Here is a 19,325-nt window from a genome sequence, read left to right on the forward strand (position 1 = left end):
CAAATATAATACCATAAATACCATAAAATAATAATATTCAGACTTTTATTTTTAATTGTGGTTGCTTTTATTGTAAACTGATGTTTGACCTAGTTCTGAAAAATCACCTTATTAATCTTTTATGAGGATGGTAATAGTTAACATTAATTAAATTATAATTTGAACCTAAATTGTAGTTTTATTGATACATGAATAAAAATTACAAGTCCCAAAAAGAATAAGGTTATTGAAATAATGTTAGGAAACTAAATTGATCGGTCACAATAATTAATTGATGGCCCTTCTCCGCTGGCGGAATCCGCACTGCCACTGCTCTCGGACCAGTATGATTTGTCCGCCATGCGGAACCGAAAATTCGGGATGCGGAAACGCACGTCAGTGGAACCGCACACATGGGAACTCCATTAAACCAGTGTCGTTTTAATTCCGCAGCGGAAAAAATCGCACCGCATGGCGGAGATTCCGCATCCTGTGGAACCATAGCTTTAATACGAGTGGCCGTGTCCGGGAAGACAAAAACTAAATTTATATGCACAAATTTTATTAGATTACTTCCTTGTAATTTGTTTGATATTATTTAAAAAATGTTCAACACCTATGTACACCTTTAACTATTAAATGTTTGACATAAATAATTGAAATGAGGTGGGTAGGCCTACTGAAACTCAAAATGCTAGGTATTGCACCCCCCTATTTGAAATGCCACGATTTATAGTTATATAATAAAAGTAATTAAAGTATAATAAAGTATTATAATAAAAGTAAAATAAAGTAATACAATATCAATATTAATTTATGACGGATCAGATTTATTGAGCATACTTACTATGACATTTTGTTTGGACCTCTGCTATTTTAATTAAATTTCCTTGGTATTTCTGGAGATAAGCATCAATAAGAAGAACCCTCACTTGGTAAAAAATGCCTGCTTTCAAACCTTCAATGTTTTCTGATATTATATTCTCCTTATCAGAAGGTTCACCAGATTTAAGAATGGCTTTACTTGTATGCACTTTCCATTGATTTCCCTGAAAAAGGAAAAAAAACAATAAGAAGACCAACAGCATTTACCTAATAACTAGATTTTGTTCTGTTAATCAATACAAAAAATATGTGTTTTGATAAAGTTTTAAGATCTTGTCATGAAATAATACATTTTGTATGGATAAATCAACACGTTTTACCAATTCTTTATAAGATTCACAAAGGAAACGATTTTCCGTGTTTTCATATATATTTATGATACTAAAGCTAATTTTTAATACCCTGCAAATGAATATATACTGTGCAAATATTGGTTCATAATATTTAAAGAAAGTTAATAATTGTCTCTTCTTCTAGTCTGGAGCATCAAAAAAGCATGTTAGTTGACAGTACCTATATGTAAATTATCATGGGAAATAACAATGAAATCTGATAATCGTATTAAGTACTAGAACACCCTGCCATGCTCAGTGTTTGATTTGTTAGCATGGTAAAAAACTAAAATACAAAAAAGACATAATGAATGGTTTACAAATTGTCATTGTAAATGTATTAACACAGTCAAAAATATGTATTATAAAACAAAATTTGAGACAGTATATTTTGTTTAAAACCAAAATATTAGTCCTACTTATTGTAAGATATTTTTATAGGTATACCATTTCAATACAACAGTTATTAAACATTGTATGTTTGTGTTGGCGTTGGCAATATGCATAGTTGGGAAAGTTAGTCAAAAATTCTAACTAGTTAGAAGTTATAAGTTAGTCCCGTAAAAAGCAACTGATAGAAGTTATAAGTTAGTTAGTTTATAAAGTAACTGATAGAAGTTATTAGTTAGTTGAAAAACTAACTGATAGAAAATAAAGTTAGTTTTAGCCTAGTAGAAATTAGTTGTTTGTTGGGCAGTTGTTTTAAAGTATTTTTTAATGTAACATCTTGGTTACTAATATATACTATAATATGAGTAAAGATTGCGCAAGATATGATTTAAAAAATCGCTCCTACGATTTCCTCCAATTTCAATGCTATTGAAAATTGCTTGTATAATACATTTGAATTGTATGATGTTTTACTAACCAAAGGGATAATTACAACTGTTCAAAAACATTAAGTGTTTTACTGCAAAACAATATACACTGACATTGAACTAAAAATCTAAAGGAAAGGCCAAGGAGATTTGTATTTTTCGACGATGCACCGCACGAAATGGTGCGTTATTACACCATCCCGTAATTATAGTTGCAACGTTCCACGATCCCAGTGACATAATGCAATAATGGTCGTCAGATAACAGATGTTATGTATCATGAGTTTTATATTGATTGAAGCTTATTGTGGACATTTTATAGATTGATCGACCAAATTAAAAAGTTTTGTAGACTAAATTGAGGATAAGTGGATGTCTAACAAAAACGAATTGACTTTAATACTTAATTAATCGTAGTAAGACTGAAAATATTTGTAGGCTTGTAAGCTCTATTTTTTACCTCTTGAACAAATCAAACACCTCGAGCAAGATCGGTCCCTTGGTACTTGTGTTTTAATCAAACATTGTCACATTTTACATTACTACAACATAAACAAATGACATTAAACTGGTCAGATAATGAACATCAACTAAAGACAATGTTTTGAAACTTGAGATGATATATCAGTCACCAAACAAACATTTCCCCTTTCCACCCATCAGTGCTTGGGGTGTTGATAATGGCCGTCACTACCCTTCCACAGGCCCACTGCATTCCAAAGCAACTGGACTTTGACTTTCTCTTTCCCCACCCCCCGCGTTGTTTGTCTACAAGGGCACTGACCTCTCACGGCGGCACGCAACTCTCACTGATCACGTGAAATAAATAACCAGTATTTGAGATGCTTCCGCATAGTTGGGAAAGTTAGTTGAAAATTCTAACTAGTTAGAAGTTATTAGTTAGTCCCGTAAAAAGTAACTGATAGAAGTTATTAGTTAGTTAATTTAAAAACAAACTAATAAAATAGAAGTTAGCCAAAAAAACTAATGAATAGTGCTATTCGATAGAATTTCTATTCGTTATTCCCAAGTGTGGCAATATGTTAAATCATTCGATGTTCAAGTAAGGAAGTTCATGGGGTTTAAGTTTTCTTATTTTATTCATTTTTTAGCCTGCATTTTGGGACTTTTACTAATGGTGTAACATCACGTCACACTGAACTGATCAACCCTCAGTCTACATGTTCCTACCAACAAACACCTTATGTTTGCTGCGGCCCTCTGAGAACTTACTAAACAAGTACAAGTTAATAGTGCTGTTGTTATTAGCCTCTCTCCCCTCAAATACATAACACAACACTTAAAACAAGTAATCAACACTTTTTACAACTATTTGACAATATAAAATACCCCCGCCACAGCAAACCTGCAGCCTAAGGGGATTTCCATTTATCTGGCTGGATTTCTTCTAAAACAATCCCTTAAAATTTTCAGATTTATTTCCTATTTAAATCACATGAATTTTAATGAGTACTTAGGATTGCTGCTACAGGGAAGGTTATGAAGAATGTTTTTTTCATTAAAATGTTGGTAGCATAGTATGAAATAAACAAAGTTTCCAAATTTAATTAAATATATCAATAAACAACTTGTAATATCATTGTAGTTGTTAGCCTCCGGATTGCCAAATAATATTATAAAAGGTTTAAATACCTGCTATTAAGCAATCCAATTTTGTTGTTGACACAACTAGTTTCGGTGTCTGTGTGACACCATCATCAGGCTGCACAAGGACAGTTTTCTTTCTTCATACGAAGAGCGTCATATTTACACGAAAATAATAAATAAACATTTAAACACGACACAAACACGAATACGAGACATTTATGGTAACTGATCAGTTAAGAAAACAGACGACGCTAACCCGACGGAGTTTGAGTCCAGACTCAAACTCCGTCGGGTTAGCGTCGTCTGTTTTCTTAACTGATCAGTTACCATAAATGTCTCGTATTCGTGTTTGTGTCGTGTTTTGAGTCCAGACTCAAACTCCGTCGGGTTAGCGTCGTCTGTTTTCTTAACTGATCAGTTACCATAAATGTCTCGTATTCGTGTTTGTGTCGTGTTTAAATGTTTATTTATTATTTTCGTGTAAATATGACGCTCTTCGTATGAAGAAAGAAAACTGTCCTTGTGCAGCCTGATGATGGTGTCACACAGACACCGAAACTAGTTGTGTCAACAACAAAATTGGATTGCTTAATAGCAGGTATTTAAACCTTTTATAACTTGTAATACTTGATTTCCTCATCTTTGGCAAACAAAAGTTGGTTATAGATTGTGTTATACAACACTAATTGAGCGAAGCTCTTTGGGATCAACTTCAATGCAAACTTTATAACACATGAATGAATGAATGAATGAATGAATTATTTCTTTATTCCAACAAAGTATATACAGAATTTGTACACAAATATTTAAAGGAAGAAAAAAAAACATAAGTGAATTTAAGGGGATTCGCCACTGAAAAGGGTGCATTTTTTTATTTAATGACTAAAGTCGTTAAACTATTTTTTTCCTAGTAGGGTATAGTTTAACAAAAAATTGAAAAATTTTGGTTTACTTCTAAATATAAATTATAGGCGGTAAAAAAATAAAATAGAGGTTTTTCGATCAATTTGTAAGGGGTTTTAAAAATTGATATTCTGAAGAGAGTTCTTTATGGATTTTGATAAATTTGGTATTTCTTTAAAGACAGATATCTAAACTTAAAATTTAGGTAGATTCATAATAATATCTCAGATACTTTTTTTGCTGTGACATATTAAATATAATTTTTCTTCAGAAAAAAGAACTAGTTTGAAAAAAACGTTATTGTTCAGTACCTAATTAACTTAGATACCTAATTCTACCAAAATATTTTCCTAATACTGTCTAGAATAAGTAGTAAAAATTTCAACAATGTACCTTTAGTGGCTCTCAAGATATATCAAATTTTGTTTTGAAAAAACGTGAAATTTCAATGTTGCGGATAACCGCGTTTGAATAAGAAGGTGTCCTATGATCTTGTAGCTATCGTAAAGAGCGAAACCCCTTGGTTATAACATATAATAACATTCATACATGGATTATATCATACTTTTTGGATGTAATAGGGTCCAATGTACAATGAAATGTAAAAAAATATTTTTACAATTTTTCATGATTTTTACCTATTTTCAGTGGCGAATCCCCTTAAGAATAAAATAAAATTAACCTTTACATTACATCCAAGTTTAAAAAAAGCGTACATGTTTATAAGGAATAAGCCGACATGGGCAGCGAGCCTGTGCCTCGACTGTAGTTGCGTCCAAAACATAAACATTAATAATCAAATGCAATGAATAAATAAATGACAGAAGGTATGATGAGGTGAAAATATGATGTTAATGGAGTTACAAGAACAAAAGTTTAAATAAAAATAATTGAACTGTAATAGTGACAGGACATAATCTCAATAACAGCTGAACAAATTTTAGCCAAACTTACCAAGGTTGTTTTGTAAAATGTTTGGATGGTTTAGACGAAACCTTTTTCAATTTTTGATAACGCCTATATAATTGAAAAGTAACTCAAAGTTTTTAAATTTTAACATTGGCCTTATGGGTTGGCATGATGGTTACAAAATAACTATGTAAATTTTAACAAAACAAAGAGTCATAGCATTAAAATCAAGCCACGACCCAAACACAGTACAAAGGAAAAAAATTTGGATGATGACCACTGATCAAATAATACAGGGAAAGTCTAAAGTTTACATTTAAGTCGCAATTTCGAAACGACCACTGATCCAATAGTTGCAATCATAGATAAAATGTACTCCCTTAGGTACAGTGTATTACAGATTTGATTTACGTAGCTAAAAGAGGTTATACAAATTAACATTTATCATGGATTCTTAAACAATCCGTCGGTGGATCCATCTCATAAATGGCAAACTTAAACAGGTCCAGGATGTAGGAAGTGGTGAAGGATTGAAGGAAGGAGTGAAGGCGAGCAGTTTGGAGTGTGGGAACCGTCTGTAGCCAGTACAGTTAGATTAATGTATCAAAAATAATAAAAAGCTATGGGAAGGGAGGGAAACAGGTCCACGACGTAGATAATGGTGAAGGGAGTGGTAAAGGCTAACAGTGCGGAGTGTGGGAACCGTCTGTGGTAGTTAGATTAATGTATCTGCAATCCTAAAATGCTATAGGAAGGTAGGGAAACAGGTCCACGACGTAGGAAGTGGTGAAGGAAGTAGTAAAGGCCAAAGGTGGGGAGTGTATGGGAAACGTCTGTGGAGTTAGATTAATGTACCAAAAACACTAAAATGCTATGGTAAGGGAGGGAAACAGGTCAACGACGGACGTAGGAAGTGGTATTGATTGTTATTGTGTTGGCAACGACTTGGGGTATACTATTGCCCAAGAAGGATCAAGTATTTTTGCGTTTTCCTTTAACAAGAAAATACCTAATTTGCATAAGGATTAAGGAAAATTTCAGAATGCACTCTCAACAACTGCCTGATATTTTACAAAATGAAGACGAGCGATAAACCCCTGAAACGCACAAACAACTACTTCTGGCAATGTTTGAGATAGTTGAATGTAAAACACTTGCTTGAAAACAATGCTTTTCATAATTATGTTAAATTTATAAAATTTAAGAAAACAAACATCATAAGGTATGGTGAAAACTATTTGTGCAACTCTCTCAAAGCAGGCAAGTCTTCAAAAAGTTACATCTACTAATTGGATCCATGCATGATGATATTATATCTATAAGCATTTTATTTATTTTTTGCTTTATTAAAAACCATGAAACGTGATCAACTGGCTTTCACTGCTGTTTAAGCAATCCTAGTAAATACTTTAAAAATCACTATAAACATACTCTTGATCTTTGCTTACGTTACAAAGTGCTGTCCACTATCTACCACCAATGGGACCTGCTTTGTTCCGTAAATTCATTCTAACCGTGCTTTGTGGTCATTAAAATGCAATCAGTAAATTGCAAAAAATACTAATTAGATGAAAACAAAACATTTGTACATCGCTTAAATTTATTGTTAGTTTTAACTTGTTTCTCAGTTGAAATAATAATGTATTTAATTCTTTCTGTCAACGGCTACACCTTTTGTCAATAATATACAATATACATGGATTCATATTATATTAAAGTCCATAAAGCTGCGGAAGAAACATACTGAACCTAATGTTGACCCCATTCGCCTATTGAGTCTGACGATGATTGGAGTGTCCAATCGAAATTTACCACCACTTACCAACTTTTACCATTTTCTACAAATATCAGGCAGTTTTTGAGAATGCATTTTCCTTAATATGACACTCTTATGCAAATTTTTTTGTGAAACGAAAATGCAAAAATATACTTTATCCTACTTGGGCAATAATACCCTAAGTCGTTGCCAACAATCAATACAAGTGTGTAATTGAAGGGGTCAAATATTGTAAGCAGGAAGTGTTTGGCAATGTTTTGTTAGTAGACTGGGGGTGTTGTTAAACAGTAACATGTTGTGCTAACCAACTGAAAGCTGTTGCTTTAAGTAGGCCAGTGTATTTGATCAGGGGAATAGTTTTGTGTGGAGTGGTAAGTGTGGTGCACCGGAAGACAGGGTCCTACTGGGGGAGCTAAAGCCCAAGACCCTTGGCCTTGGGTCCAGGTAAGACAATGATGGGTTTTTCAAAATTGGGGTTTAGAGTCTTTTCCAAATTGAGGTTTCAGTTTCTAACTAAATGATTTATATAGTTCCAGTCTACTCTACCTTTTTGTTTGATTTTAATCTTTGTGTTCTTTGTGTTGTTTTGAGTATTAATAAAGTTGGGTTTTGTAAGCGAGTGCTGAGTTTCATTCCTGAGCTATGTCACCCAAAGTAACAGTGAGTACCTCCATTATGATGTACCTACTGTTACAAGTGTGTTGCCAACATGATGATGTCATCAAAAATATTTCAAAGTAAATAATAAGAAAGCATGTTCATAATAGCCTGTTTAGATAAAAATATTAATTTGAGAATACCTAGTTATTTAAAACTGCAGAATCATGTAGTTGTTTAATTCCCAAGTACTGGGGGACTTGCCGGGACCAAGGGACCAAGCCATGGCTCGGTATGGTTGATTTTGATTGTAAAACCAATATAAAGGAAACTAAAATCTTATTTACAACTAGTTTTGGACTTAACTATTTAAGTTTCAGTGGAATTACAAATTTAATTTATTATGATGGAAAATTTACCTCCACAACACATAACTTTATTTTACAGTCGATGGTAAAAATCACTCATATAAATATATATTTAACCTATTAACGAATTAATATAATTATCAGGATAGTACTGCGGATAGTCGTAGTACTCATTAGTGCGGACGTTAATCCACACCAGGGAGTATCCCATCCACTGTGCATGCCTAAAAATATTCACTCAGGTAAGAAGGCCAACTCTTGGTAATCTGGTAAGAGGAAGTCACTTAAACAAGTAGGAATTAATTGGCAGATAACTGGCATTAATGAGGTGATTGGATCTTTAAAATCTATCAATAGAACAACTTCTTGGGGTGGGCAATAACTTACCAAATTTGGTTTAAGTGGTTTGTGGCTTCGGCCCGCCCCTGCAAGATAAAATAATCATGGAACCAAAAATATTTGGTTCGGCTGACTATAGTAATTATATTAACAAAAAATCCTGAAGCAGATCTTTTATATTAAAAAAATTAGTTTCATGTACAGCCTCAAACTCACAGATTTGGCCAAAATTAAACATACAATCGGATGTTAAAGGATGTAAATGATATTAACTTTTGTTTCACACTTAGATTAGATTTCACCTACCTTCTCTCTGTATTGAATCTGGTAGAGTTGAGGAGGTTCTCCTTGACTAATGTAATTGTCAGGATCAAAAGAAACAACAATTGTGTTGTAAGATGGAGAGGTCACCGTGGGTATGGCACCGTAATACACTGAAGCTAAAACAAATAGTTGCTCTTAGTAATTGTTACATAGTTGAATTCAGAATTTGAATCAGGAAGTTCAAATTTAATTTTTATGTTGCAAGTGATAACAACAATTTTTTAGAGCACACCTAAATAATACATAACTAAATTAGGGTGGTCTGCCGTTACACTTTAGACGCATAAATGAGCGAAGCATTATTTAAAGATTGTCAATGGCTAAAGCAGCTAACAACCTACAATATGTTCCCTTTCAACAGATTCACCGTTTGTTTGCCCAATAACGCCGTGAATTTAGTTGCATTTGAACGACAACGCGAACAAATCGGTGATAGGTTTGAAGCTGTTAGTTGTTGGCAATGACAGATAGTGCAAGTGTAAAATTTTAGTGCATCTAATTCATGTTGGAATTGATTAGCTAACTGCCTATCATTATCAGCTTCTTCCGCCACTGCTTCATCTGGTTCTTCTTGTTCACGACACCACTCTCTTACAATATTTGCATTATTGGTGCGACGACCAATATTACGACGTGGCCTTTGAGGCAGGGGTACCCATCCCCCCCAAAGCTCACGTCGCAGAATCCCCCCCAAATTCGTTGTTTAACCCATGCCGGAAGGTCTGGGGGCTAACCCATAGTTATGTTTATAATGCGGGGAGGGAAGGGGTGCCCCCGACACTTCTTTAAATTTATGGGAATTTAAGCGTTTGAATCAAACTTTTAACCCAGTTTAAATGGACAATTTTCCTTTAAAACTCTAGTAGCAAACTATTTGTTAGCTTATTTATAATTTAACTGAGTTGGATTTTTAACATGCACACAATTTGAATCCAAATTGGCCATGTAGTTTTTTTTAATCCGATTTTCCATGAATTAATAGGTTTTAAAAGGGAAAATCACAAAAGTTGCAATAACTTTTGAACCATAATTTTTACGGCATAGAGGGCTTATAAAATTTTTTTCATAGTCAAAGAGTATAACATGTTAATTTTTAATCAAAATCGTTCGGGCCAATTCTGAGAAAATTTTGTTCATCCATTATTTTATAGGGTTTTATGGAATATCACTATTAAAAATCCAAAATGAAAAAAAAAAACATCTGGAGAGACCATGGATTGGTACCTAAAATACCAAATTTCATCAAAATCGGACTCAGACCACAGGCGTGGTCTGTAGCTATGTACCATAAACAAAAGCTAGGTTAGGAAAACACATACACACACACAGACAGACACACACATCACTTCGAAAACCACTTTTTTGGGATCAGGGTTTTTACATAAACAATTCTTTTGCCATATTAAATTGTAGGGGAGAAAGTACTTAAAGTTATGTCAACAAGTTTGAGATATTCTCTAAATTGCCCTTTAATCCACTTCCGAGTTTGGTCCTTTTTAAATAAGTGTAAAATGTTCAGTCTCAAAAATATTACTACTAGGCCTAAACTTAATAGTATATTTCGTGCCTTGGGCCAAAATGAGGTTTTGCTGGTTCGGGGTAGTTTTTAAGTTCGATACGAGGTCGAGGAATTAAAACGATCGAGAACTGCAAAACCATTTCAGTCCGTGGTACGAACGCTATTATTCACCACACTATACCCTATTACCACTAATTCACCTCAATGATAATGCACTGCACACTCATATAGTCAACACAACTACAACTTTAAGGTCATGTGGATAAATAATTTGAGGAATCAGCAAAAATAATAATAAAATAGTTACTAGGCAGTGGTGACAATAAAACAACTCTATTGAAATTCTATGGATACTGATTGTGTATTTAAAGCGGGCAGCTGATTTTGCGGCCCTAGGGATGTAAAAACCTGCTCGATCCCCAAATGACGATGACAGCTGGCATGGCCTGCAAAACGTAACTTTCAGCTACCAATTAATGTACCTATATGTAAAACAGTTAAAAACATCATAGTGTGGTAAAATAGTTATTATGTTACTAGTCCTGAATCCCGTGCGAGACGAAGTCGAGTAGTGTTTTTTTTTTTATACGAGTCCGGCCAACACATTTTGGACGAGTGACGTACGATAGTTTACGCCATAGGCCTACTACTAAATCCGTTCAAATCCCTATATTACCACCAACTTAAGGACTAAAAATCACTAGTCATAACCTCTAAGAGAGGTTATGTTTTTGTTATAACCACTCATTGCCACCCAAATACAGTGTAATCAGCTGATTGGTGTCCGGCAAAACTCATTACAGTACAGTAGTACTGTATCAGTGGCGGTTCCAGAGAGGGGGCCATGGGGGCCATGGCCCCCCCGAGATTTTTTTTTTTTTTTATCTAAACATTTATTTTATTTACATGAATAGACTATTACACGCACATAAGCATGTTGGACTATAAGTGTCACTGAAGAGTTGAAAGACTTGGACAAACTGTGTGTCTGGAAAATCGTTGGGAAACCCCGCTCTGCACTCTGTAGCGATGCAGTCTGGGCAGTGGGCGTGGCACCGCGTCCGCGCGCATCCGCGTTTCCTGCCATCCGGTACGTCACCGTGTCGATCATACCTCCACATTACGTTACACCTACACTTGTGGCTCAGCTCAGTATTCGTTTTGTTAATTTGTTACGTTTTTTGTTGTGTTTGTTATTAAAACACAGTTTTACAAGATATAACCAATGTTCATCTCCATTTGAGCGTCTTGAGCTCAAGCACCGGACAAGATTATAATGGTAAGTATTGATCATGAAAGTTTTTAAATCCTAGGCTTAGTTGTTTTCTAAGTTAGGTTAGCCTAGACTCGAAATTGAGCAACCGCCATTAAACTTACTACCACTCATGTGTAGACATTAACAAAGTCGCAGTGGCACAAACAGTAAGCGATTGTAAAATATCGATGTTATAATATTCATTGCGTTTGTGTTTTTTTTTTTCATTGCGACAATGCCACGGCAGTCGGCAGCGGACAGATCCGCAGAACAGAACGCCGTTTTTGAAAAACTATAATAGTTTTGACGAAATCGTCGACAACTAGTTTATGTACCGACAATCTAGATACGGTAGTTAGTTGTTGTGTGGAAGTGGGTCTTGAAATAACCGAATTATTAAACTCGTCACCGCAACTTCCACATGTTATGTTAAGTTACGGCAATATAGCCAAATAGTAATAAACTAAGCGCTGTGTATGTTTGCGCTGTGGAGTGTGGGAATGGTACGTAGGTCGGAAGTCTCACAGGAAGTATACGTATTGTTTGCTATCAAACCTGAGTTATTTTATGCGTTTTCACATTTTAGTTCTCCACTGATTCCCAGGTACTATAATTCTCCATTATTTTTGTAAAATAATGAGCAAATGTATTGTAGCAGTACACTTATGACTTGTTTTGATTTTATATATAAAAAATTCTTAAAGTGATGTATTTTATTTTAGTAACCTATAAACATTCAGTTAATTAAGAGTGAAATCATAGTTTAATGTTAAACTATGAATAACGTAAGTTTCAAAACGGTAGATAATGCTTTAAGAAATAAAAATAAGTGGATACTGGAAATTATATTAATATATTTACATATTGTAAATTATCGTCATTACTTTTACTTAAATGGCTTTTTCCAATTATTATTATGATAATAATAATTGGAAAAAGCCATTTAAGTAAAAGTAATGACGATAAATTATGATGTTAGAAACTAGGACAATAATTCTATAAATTGCTAAAATACCTACTAAAATTAAGTTGCGTTGCTGGGAAACAACGATAACTTACATCTCTAGTATGATATCGGCCAGTTTTCAGTATAATGTAAAATAGTCCTCTTGCCGTTTTGGAATAAATTTCACAATTTATGCCTTGTAATTTGTTAATTTGATTTATTTACAGATTTTAACTTAAAATTCCATGAACATCGTATCAAACTTTTGGAATAAATTTCTTTCCCGGTAATAAGAACATGTGAGGGAAATCACAACGACGCATGTGGCCGTACCACCGAGTTACGAGTAAAAGTTGGTAAAATAACCTTTGTCTGTCAAACGTCTAGGAGGTCGGACGGGAGACGGGGAGAGAGAGGACTCGGGAGATACGAGGTTTTGGTGTCCCATCACTTCCACAAGTATCAGGGAAGCAGAGACGCGGTACAACTTACCAACGTAGCCTGCCAATAATAGGCTAATATCCTACATATAGCATAGAATAGATAAAATTCTGGCGACCCATCTATTGTATGGAGTCGCCGGAATTTTATCCCCCTGGAATCTTACCCTCTGGGCAAATCTGACGTCACTATGACGTAGTAACTTAAGCGCTCTAAAGTTTGTTCGCGGGCGGAATTTTACCCCCACGGATTTAGAAGTCCGTGTCATACCCCCCATACCCCCCGGTGGTCGAGATAGAATGGCCCCCCCCGAAAATTAGCCCTGGAACCGCCCTTGTACTGTATGAAACCCCATTTGATTAAGGACAAACAGCTGTTTTATGGACTAAATCCTTGCATGGGAAGTTCGTCAAAATAGTGTAGTGTGGCGTAAAAATATAATTATATATCTATTCTAAGACTAGTAAAATTTGTTTGAAGCTCTTTCTAGATTCAAGAAAAGACAATAACAAATACAATTTAATTAATCCAGAATCATGTGTTTCAGTTCTTGAAGTTAACGTAAACACATAGCCTATCAAAAACCTGAATTAAATTGTCACAGTACTGTATGTCAATTTCTTCCAATGAATAAATGACCCAGGCATAATTATTTGGGAGAGCCAAAATATTTTCACAAGCTTTCATGTTGTAAAAATAGCAAAATGATTACCAGTATCATTATCATAATACTGCTTTTTTATGAATCAAGAATATATTATAATAAACAAACCTAAAAAAACTATCAATAGGTCCTCAAGGCAATGAGACTATTTGAGAATGAGTTCATAATGAAAGGTAAAAACAAACTCAAATTGCAGATACAATTTAATAAGCCAAACATAATCATTTGACAGCAGTTGGCATGGAGTTGTTCTCACTGTCAAACATGATACGAGTCAGAAAGTGGAAATCCACATAAAATGTATCTATATATTTTATAGCAATTATAAAATGATTTATTAATCAAGATATAATGTCAAACGGGATTTTGATTGCATAATCACCCCAGTGTAATAAATTAAGGAGGTCGTAAAAATTATCTGATTAATCTTTTATATGTGCTTTTAACCAACCACTGGCTTGAATCCCCCCCAAAATCATAAAATCCCCCCCAAATAAATTTCTGATGTCGCATTTTGCGACATCAAACCCCCCTGTGGGCACCCCTGCTTTGAGGCACGCTCAAAACAAATATAGCAAAACTGTTACTTCCATTGATAAACTGTTACATTCCAACTTAACCTAGGATGAAAGTAAACATTGAAATGTAAACAAAACAGTTACAAACAATTAACATATGTTTATCTTATTTAAATGAAACGAGATAAACCCATATGTCATACACCCAATATAATTTTTCTTTCAACTTACATTAAAATAATAAGTGAAATTGCATGACCCGTAAAATAAAATCCAGAAGGAAATTTGCAAATATTTTTTACCATAAACATTGTGCTCAGTATTCTTTAGCTGTTGGCCAAATTTCATTTCAATTGGTCAAGCCATTACATTCTGATGCTCTTACAAAGAAGTTACAAAGTGAGGGAAAGTGAGCTTCGCTCAATAATGTTACCATACTAAAATATAATTTAAACTATTACATTTGCTTTCCTTGGTTTTTTCCAATTTAGGTTTATATATCAAATTAAGCCTTGATACTGGTTTAAATAGTTATTTGTGTAACTAGTGGGCGTAAGTAAGTATGGAGGTAGAGGAGGGGACAACAACTCCCCAGCGGATGGATACATCTGAGGTGGCCACAGGGTCCCAAGATGTCATCCCCCGAGAACATAACATTTCCTCCCAGGAGGTGTCCGCACCTCAGGGAGGGGATGCAATCACATTATCAGAGGAGGAAGGCCTCCTCAATGACGAGGACTCCGAAAATGTTAAGGAGTTAGAGGTAGAAGCAGGGAAGCTCAAGCTTACAACAAGGAGACCATGGCTAAAGATGAGCGGTTCCAGAACCATGAGGTTCCTCTGGCTCATGAGGAAGGGTTGGTCAAGGCAGGAAGCTTATGAGAAGAGCCTCGAGCCACTAGGGAGGAATGCTAACGGTAGATAAGCAGTAGGCCTAAAAGACCTAGGCAGGATACAACAACCCCCGAAGAGGCTCGTGAGAGGAAAAACAGAAAGAAAGAGAGCTCAGCAGGGGCAACGCCAACTACCCAGGAGGCAACCAGTCAACCCCAAAGACTCTGATACAAACAGGCAACAGAGGGGATTAGAATTGGAGTCATTCACACCAACTACCCCGAGGTCCTGCTGACAAACGACCAGATGGAAGCACTTCAGGAGTCCATCTTGTCTCTCCTCTGGAGTGAGGCTCCGGAAGAAGGTCTACGGCCTAGATTCAACGCCGTCTACAACAGGCAGGGCTACATGGTTCAGGTCTGCGCCAACGAGGAGACGGCAGCCTGGATCAGAAAACACCAAACATATATGGATTATATTATTACTGGCTCAGACACTTTACTTTGGAAGAGGCCATACAACTTAAGACTCAACTTACTCAGTTATTGCAATGTGGTCAATTCAAACTTCGCAAGTGGATGTCAAACCCAGAACAGTTGCTTCAAGATCTTCTTGAGTCACATCGCGAAACTCCAAAATTCCTAACGGTCTATTTCCCGAACAGCAGCCAGTACACGACCCAGCACATAATATGGGCACTGAACAGGCAAAATGAAGATCTGCCAGGAGAGACTTGGAGGACTGAGCAGAGCTGAAGTCGAAGTGAATGCAGTGATTATCGTCGTTATCAGGCAGCCGATGCGGAAGGAGCTCGCTATCTGATTGTCCTTTGCCCGGTCCTGAGTGTCTCGTACGCCGTGACTACATGTTAGAATATAGTTACAAACTGATATTCCGAGTTTTCTGAAATACATTCTTAAAAATTTAGCTTAAACTATGGCAGACAAGTGTGTGAAGTGCAACGTGGAGTGCAATGTGGACGGGTCTGACGCTGTGAAGTGCTCGGAGTGCGGCGATGTGCTACACGTGGCCTGTGCGGGACCAAACGTGCAGAGGAAGACGCGAAAAAATAATCAGTTCAAGTGCGACAAATGTAAAGAGTCGTCGGTATCCATTTCAAGTGCTAGTGACAGTGAGGAGTCGTCGCTACTTAAAGCAATTAATAGTTTGCGCGCCGATTTCACCAATACGCTTGGTAAAAAACTCTCTGAAATGGAGAAAAAGATAAATGAATCGATCCACGGTAAGCTTAACGAAATAAATGACAAAATTAATTCGTGGCAAGAGACAGTAGTAATTTCAATAACAGATCTTAAATCTGAAAACGAACTGTTAAGAGAGGAGTGTGGCGTGCTCAAATCACGGTGTGATGACCTGTCCAAGCAGGTCGGCACTTTGACGGAAGACCTTCAGGATCTGCAACAATATAGCAGAATAGACAATCTAGAGATCGTCGGAGTCCCCCTGACCAAGGACGAGGATGTCTACGCAGTGCTGCAAGCAGTCGCCAACGCTATAAAGACGCCCTGGAGGCGTGATGACATCTCTATCGCGCACCGAGTACCTTCGAGTCGCCAGCGCTTCCCCAACATCATCGTGCGCTTCATCAGACGGACTGCCAAGCATGCATGGATCAGCTCAGCCAAAGATCTACCAGAGAACCTGACAGCCTTCATGGTCCACCGAAGCTTCCCCAACTCACCTGTCTTCATAAACGAACACCTGTCAGCTCACAGTAAGGCAACTTTAAACCATGCCAAGACATTAGTAAAAGAGAAACGTCTGGCATATGCATGGGTGAAGGAAGGTAAAATACTTGTGAGGAAGACTCCTAACGAGAGGCCGAAGCGAGTGAGGAGCGTCAAGGATGTGGAGGCGGCAGCGGGGGCGGCGGTTCAGCAGAAGCAGACCAACGACAAGGACAATAGTGAAGAATCAGCCGAAACAAGGGACAGGTGTGAAGATCGTCGTGGCCAGGATGTGTAAAAACAATATTGCACTGTAAATATGTTAAGGTATAATATCATTTAGACTAACAATATTATTTTCTTAAGTCACGTTTTTGCTTGCACCTTGATAATCATAATTATATATTTTCTAGCTATTTATTTATATTATTATTTTTTTGTTCAAACCTAAGTTTTAACATAGAAGTTTTTAAATCAGTGCTTGATAATTTATTTATTCAGTATTTATTTTAAAACATAAGCTAGGGCATGAAAGACATTTTTTGTATTAAATTATTTAGCCTTGAGGTACTTGAACGTTTCTTATCTCAATTATTTTTAATATGGGGAATGGATCAATTTATTATTGCAAGGGCATGCATCATAAATTAATTATATTACTAAGCCATTTACACTTAAAAGCTATATTAAATCTATATTTTTTAAAAGAAAAATGAATTTATGTCTATTTATTTTACCCTAATCTAATTTTAAAGACGTGAAAAAAAACAGTAAGGATTAACTCTTATCTATTGTGTTATCTATTCATAATATTCAATCAACATATTTACCACTTCATTTTTGACTAGTACTATTTAATTTAAAATATTGCTTTATAATAAATATGGTGAAACGAAATTAGACATGGACCTCACATAGAAAGGCCAATAAAATTAATTTTTAGTAGTTTAATTAACATTAAAATTTTGCATGTCATGAAAGATAAGTATGTGTAACGTAGATGACAGATAAATTAAATTTGTAATTGATAGATTCATTAGTGGACCGTAGGACTGGGTGGGGCCTTTCAACGGCGACTGGTTTTTGTTTTGATTAAATCTTAAAATAGCTCAATATCTTTTTGTTGCATTTCTTTAAGGGAACATGGAGGATTCCAATTTGTTTCTTGATCAATATAGGCAGATAGACTGTACAATAGTTGATAGGTTTAAGGACGTTGTTTTTAAAAGTTGCTCATACAAATTTCTATACATGAATGTTCATAGTTACAATAAAAATTTCGATACACTTTTATTAATGTTACAGTCAATCGATGTAAGGTTTGATTTCATAGCGCTTGGGGAGACATGGCTGGGTAGGGATGGGGGTTCGGGGTTGGACATAGAGGGGTATAAATTGTATTGTACGACTCGGGGAAAAAATAAAAATGATGGGGTATTGATGTATGTGAGTGAGAGAGTGAATGTGTGTGAATGCAAGGAACTGGAGCTGGGCGACGTGCATGGACTGACCTTGGACTTTGTCCATCAAGGAACTAGATCCAACGTTCTGACTGTGTACCGTACACATGACAGTGACTTAGACAACTTTACTAACGCTCTTAGACATTACTATGAGAACAAAAATGACTGTAACACTTACGTCTTCATGGGTGACACTAACGCAACTTACTAGAAACTGACTACAAAACTGAACGCTACTTGGACGTTTTTTACGAACATGGTTTTATATGTGGCATAAATACACCTACTAGAGTAGTAGGAAATAGTCAAACAAATATTGACCATATATTTGTAAGCCACAATGATTGCACTGCCTTACAAACTGCTGTGGTGAGGACGGACATAACTGATCACTACAGTATCTGTCTACAAATAAGTCACAACCCTTACACTAACACGTCACACAACATAAACACTTACATTGACAAAGCATCTTTGAGCTTAAACATTAAAGAGTGTGATTGGTCAGATGTCTCGCTTGCGAGTGATGTAAACGCATCTACAGATATTCTTTTTGGCAAAATTAAAGATTGGCCACTCAAACCATGGATCACACAGGACTTGGTTAAAAAAATAAGGGATAGGGACAAATTGAGCAAGTTAGTTAGGAGGCAACCTTTTAATATGGAATTGATTTCAAAATTTCAAAGAATCAAAAATGAGCTAAACCAAGATACAAAACTAGCTAAATACAATTATTTTAGGGAAAAACTTTCAAATTCAAAAAACAATCCAAAAACGTTCTGGAGTACATTAAACGAATTAGCAGGTAGAGGTAATAGAAAGGACATTTTCCCGCTTACACGATTTGCAGCAAACAGACTGAATGTTGACAACGACTGTAGACTACAGGTAGCCGACGAGTTTAATGAGTACTTCGCCAAAGTTGGTCCCAACTTGGCAGCAAGTATAGATTCGGGCGGTTTGCCTGTGGTCGATGACACTGACCACGCTGTTGACTCCATACTCACACTTCACACTGTAACTGAACAGGAACTGTACACCTACGTCACTAGACTGCGAGGTGGCTCAGCTCCAGGGTATGATTGTGTATCAGCTGAACTACTCAAAGACAACTGGGAGACACTTAGACAACCACTGCTACATATAACTAACAAG

At 35.9% G+C, this 19,325-nt stretch overlaps 1 protein-coding gene across 2 annotated transcripts in view; it reads right to left on the bottom strand.

The window, feature by feature from the left end:
• Nucleotides 1-19,325, bottom strand: part of LOC128990329 (tenascin-like) — a 201,177-nt gene that overhangs the window by 36,173 nt on the left and 145,679 nt on the right. For both annotated transcript variants that reach the window (XM_054412665.1, XM_054412664.1), the window contains 2 exons: nucleotides 8,822-8,955; nucleotides 827-1,028 (listed from right to left, as the gene is read on the bottom strand). In XM_054412665.1, the coding sequence (XP_054268640.1) occupies nucleotides 827-1,028; nucleotides 8,822-8,955 (336 nt within the window). The remainder of the gene's footprint in view (nucleotides 1-826; nucleotides 1,029-8,821; nucleotides 8,956-19,325) is intronic.

Source organism: Macrosteles quadrilineatus, unplaced genomic scaffold, assembly GCF_028750875.1.
Source record: "Macrosteles quadrilineatus isolate MER2022 unplaced genomic scaffold, UCM_ALF_1.0 Scaffold_3__2_contigs__length_128488019, whole genome shotgun sequence".
NCBI classification, from domain to species: domain Eukaryota; kingdom Metazoa; phylum Arthropoda; class Insecta; order Hemiptera; family Cicadellidae; genus Macrosteles; species Macrosteles quadrilineatus.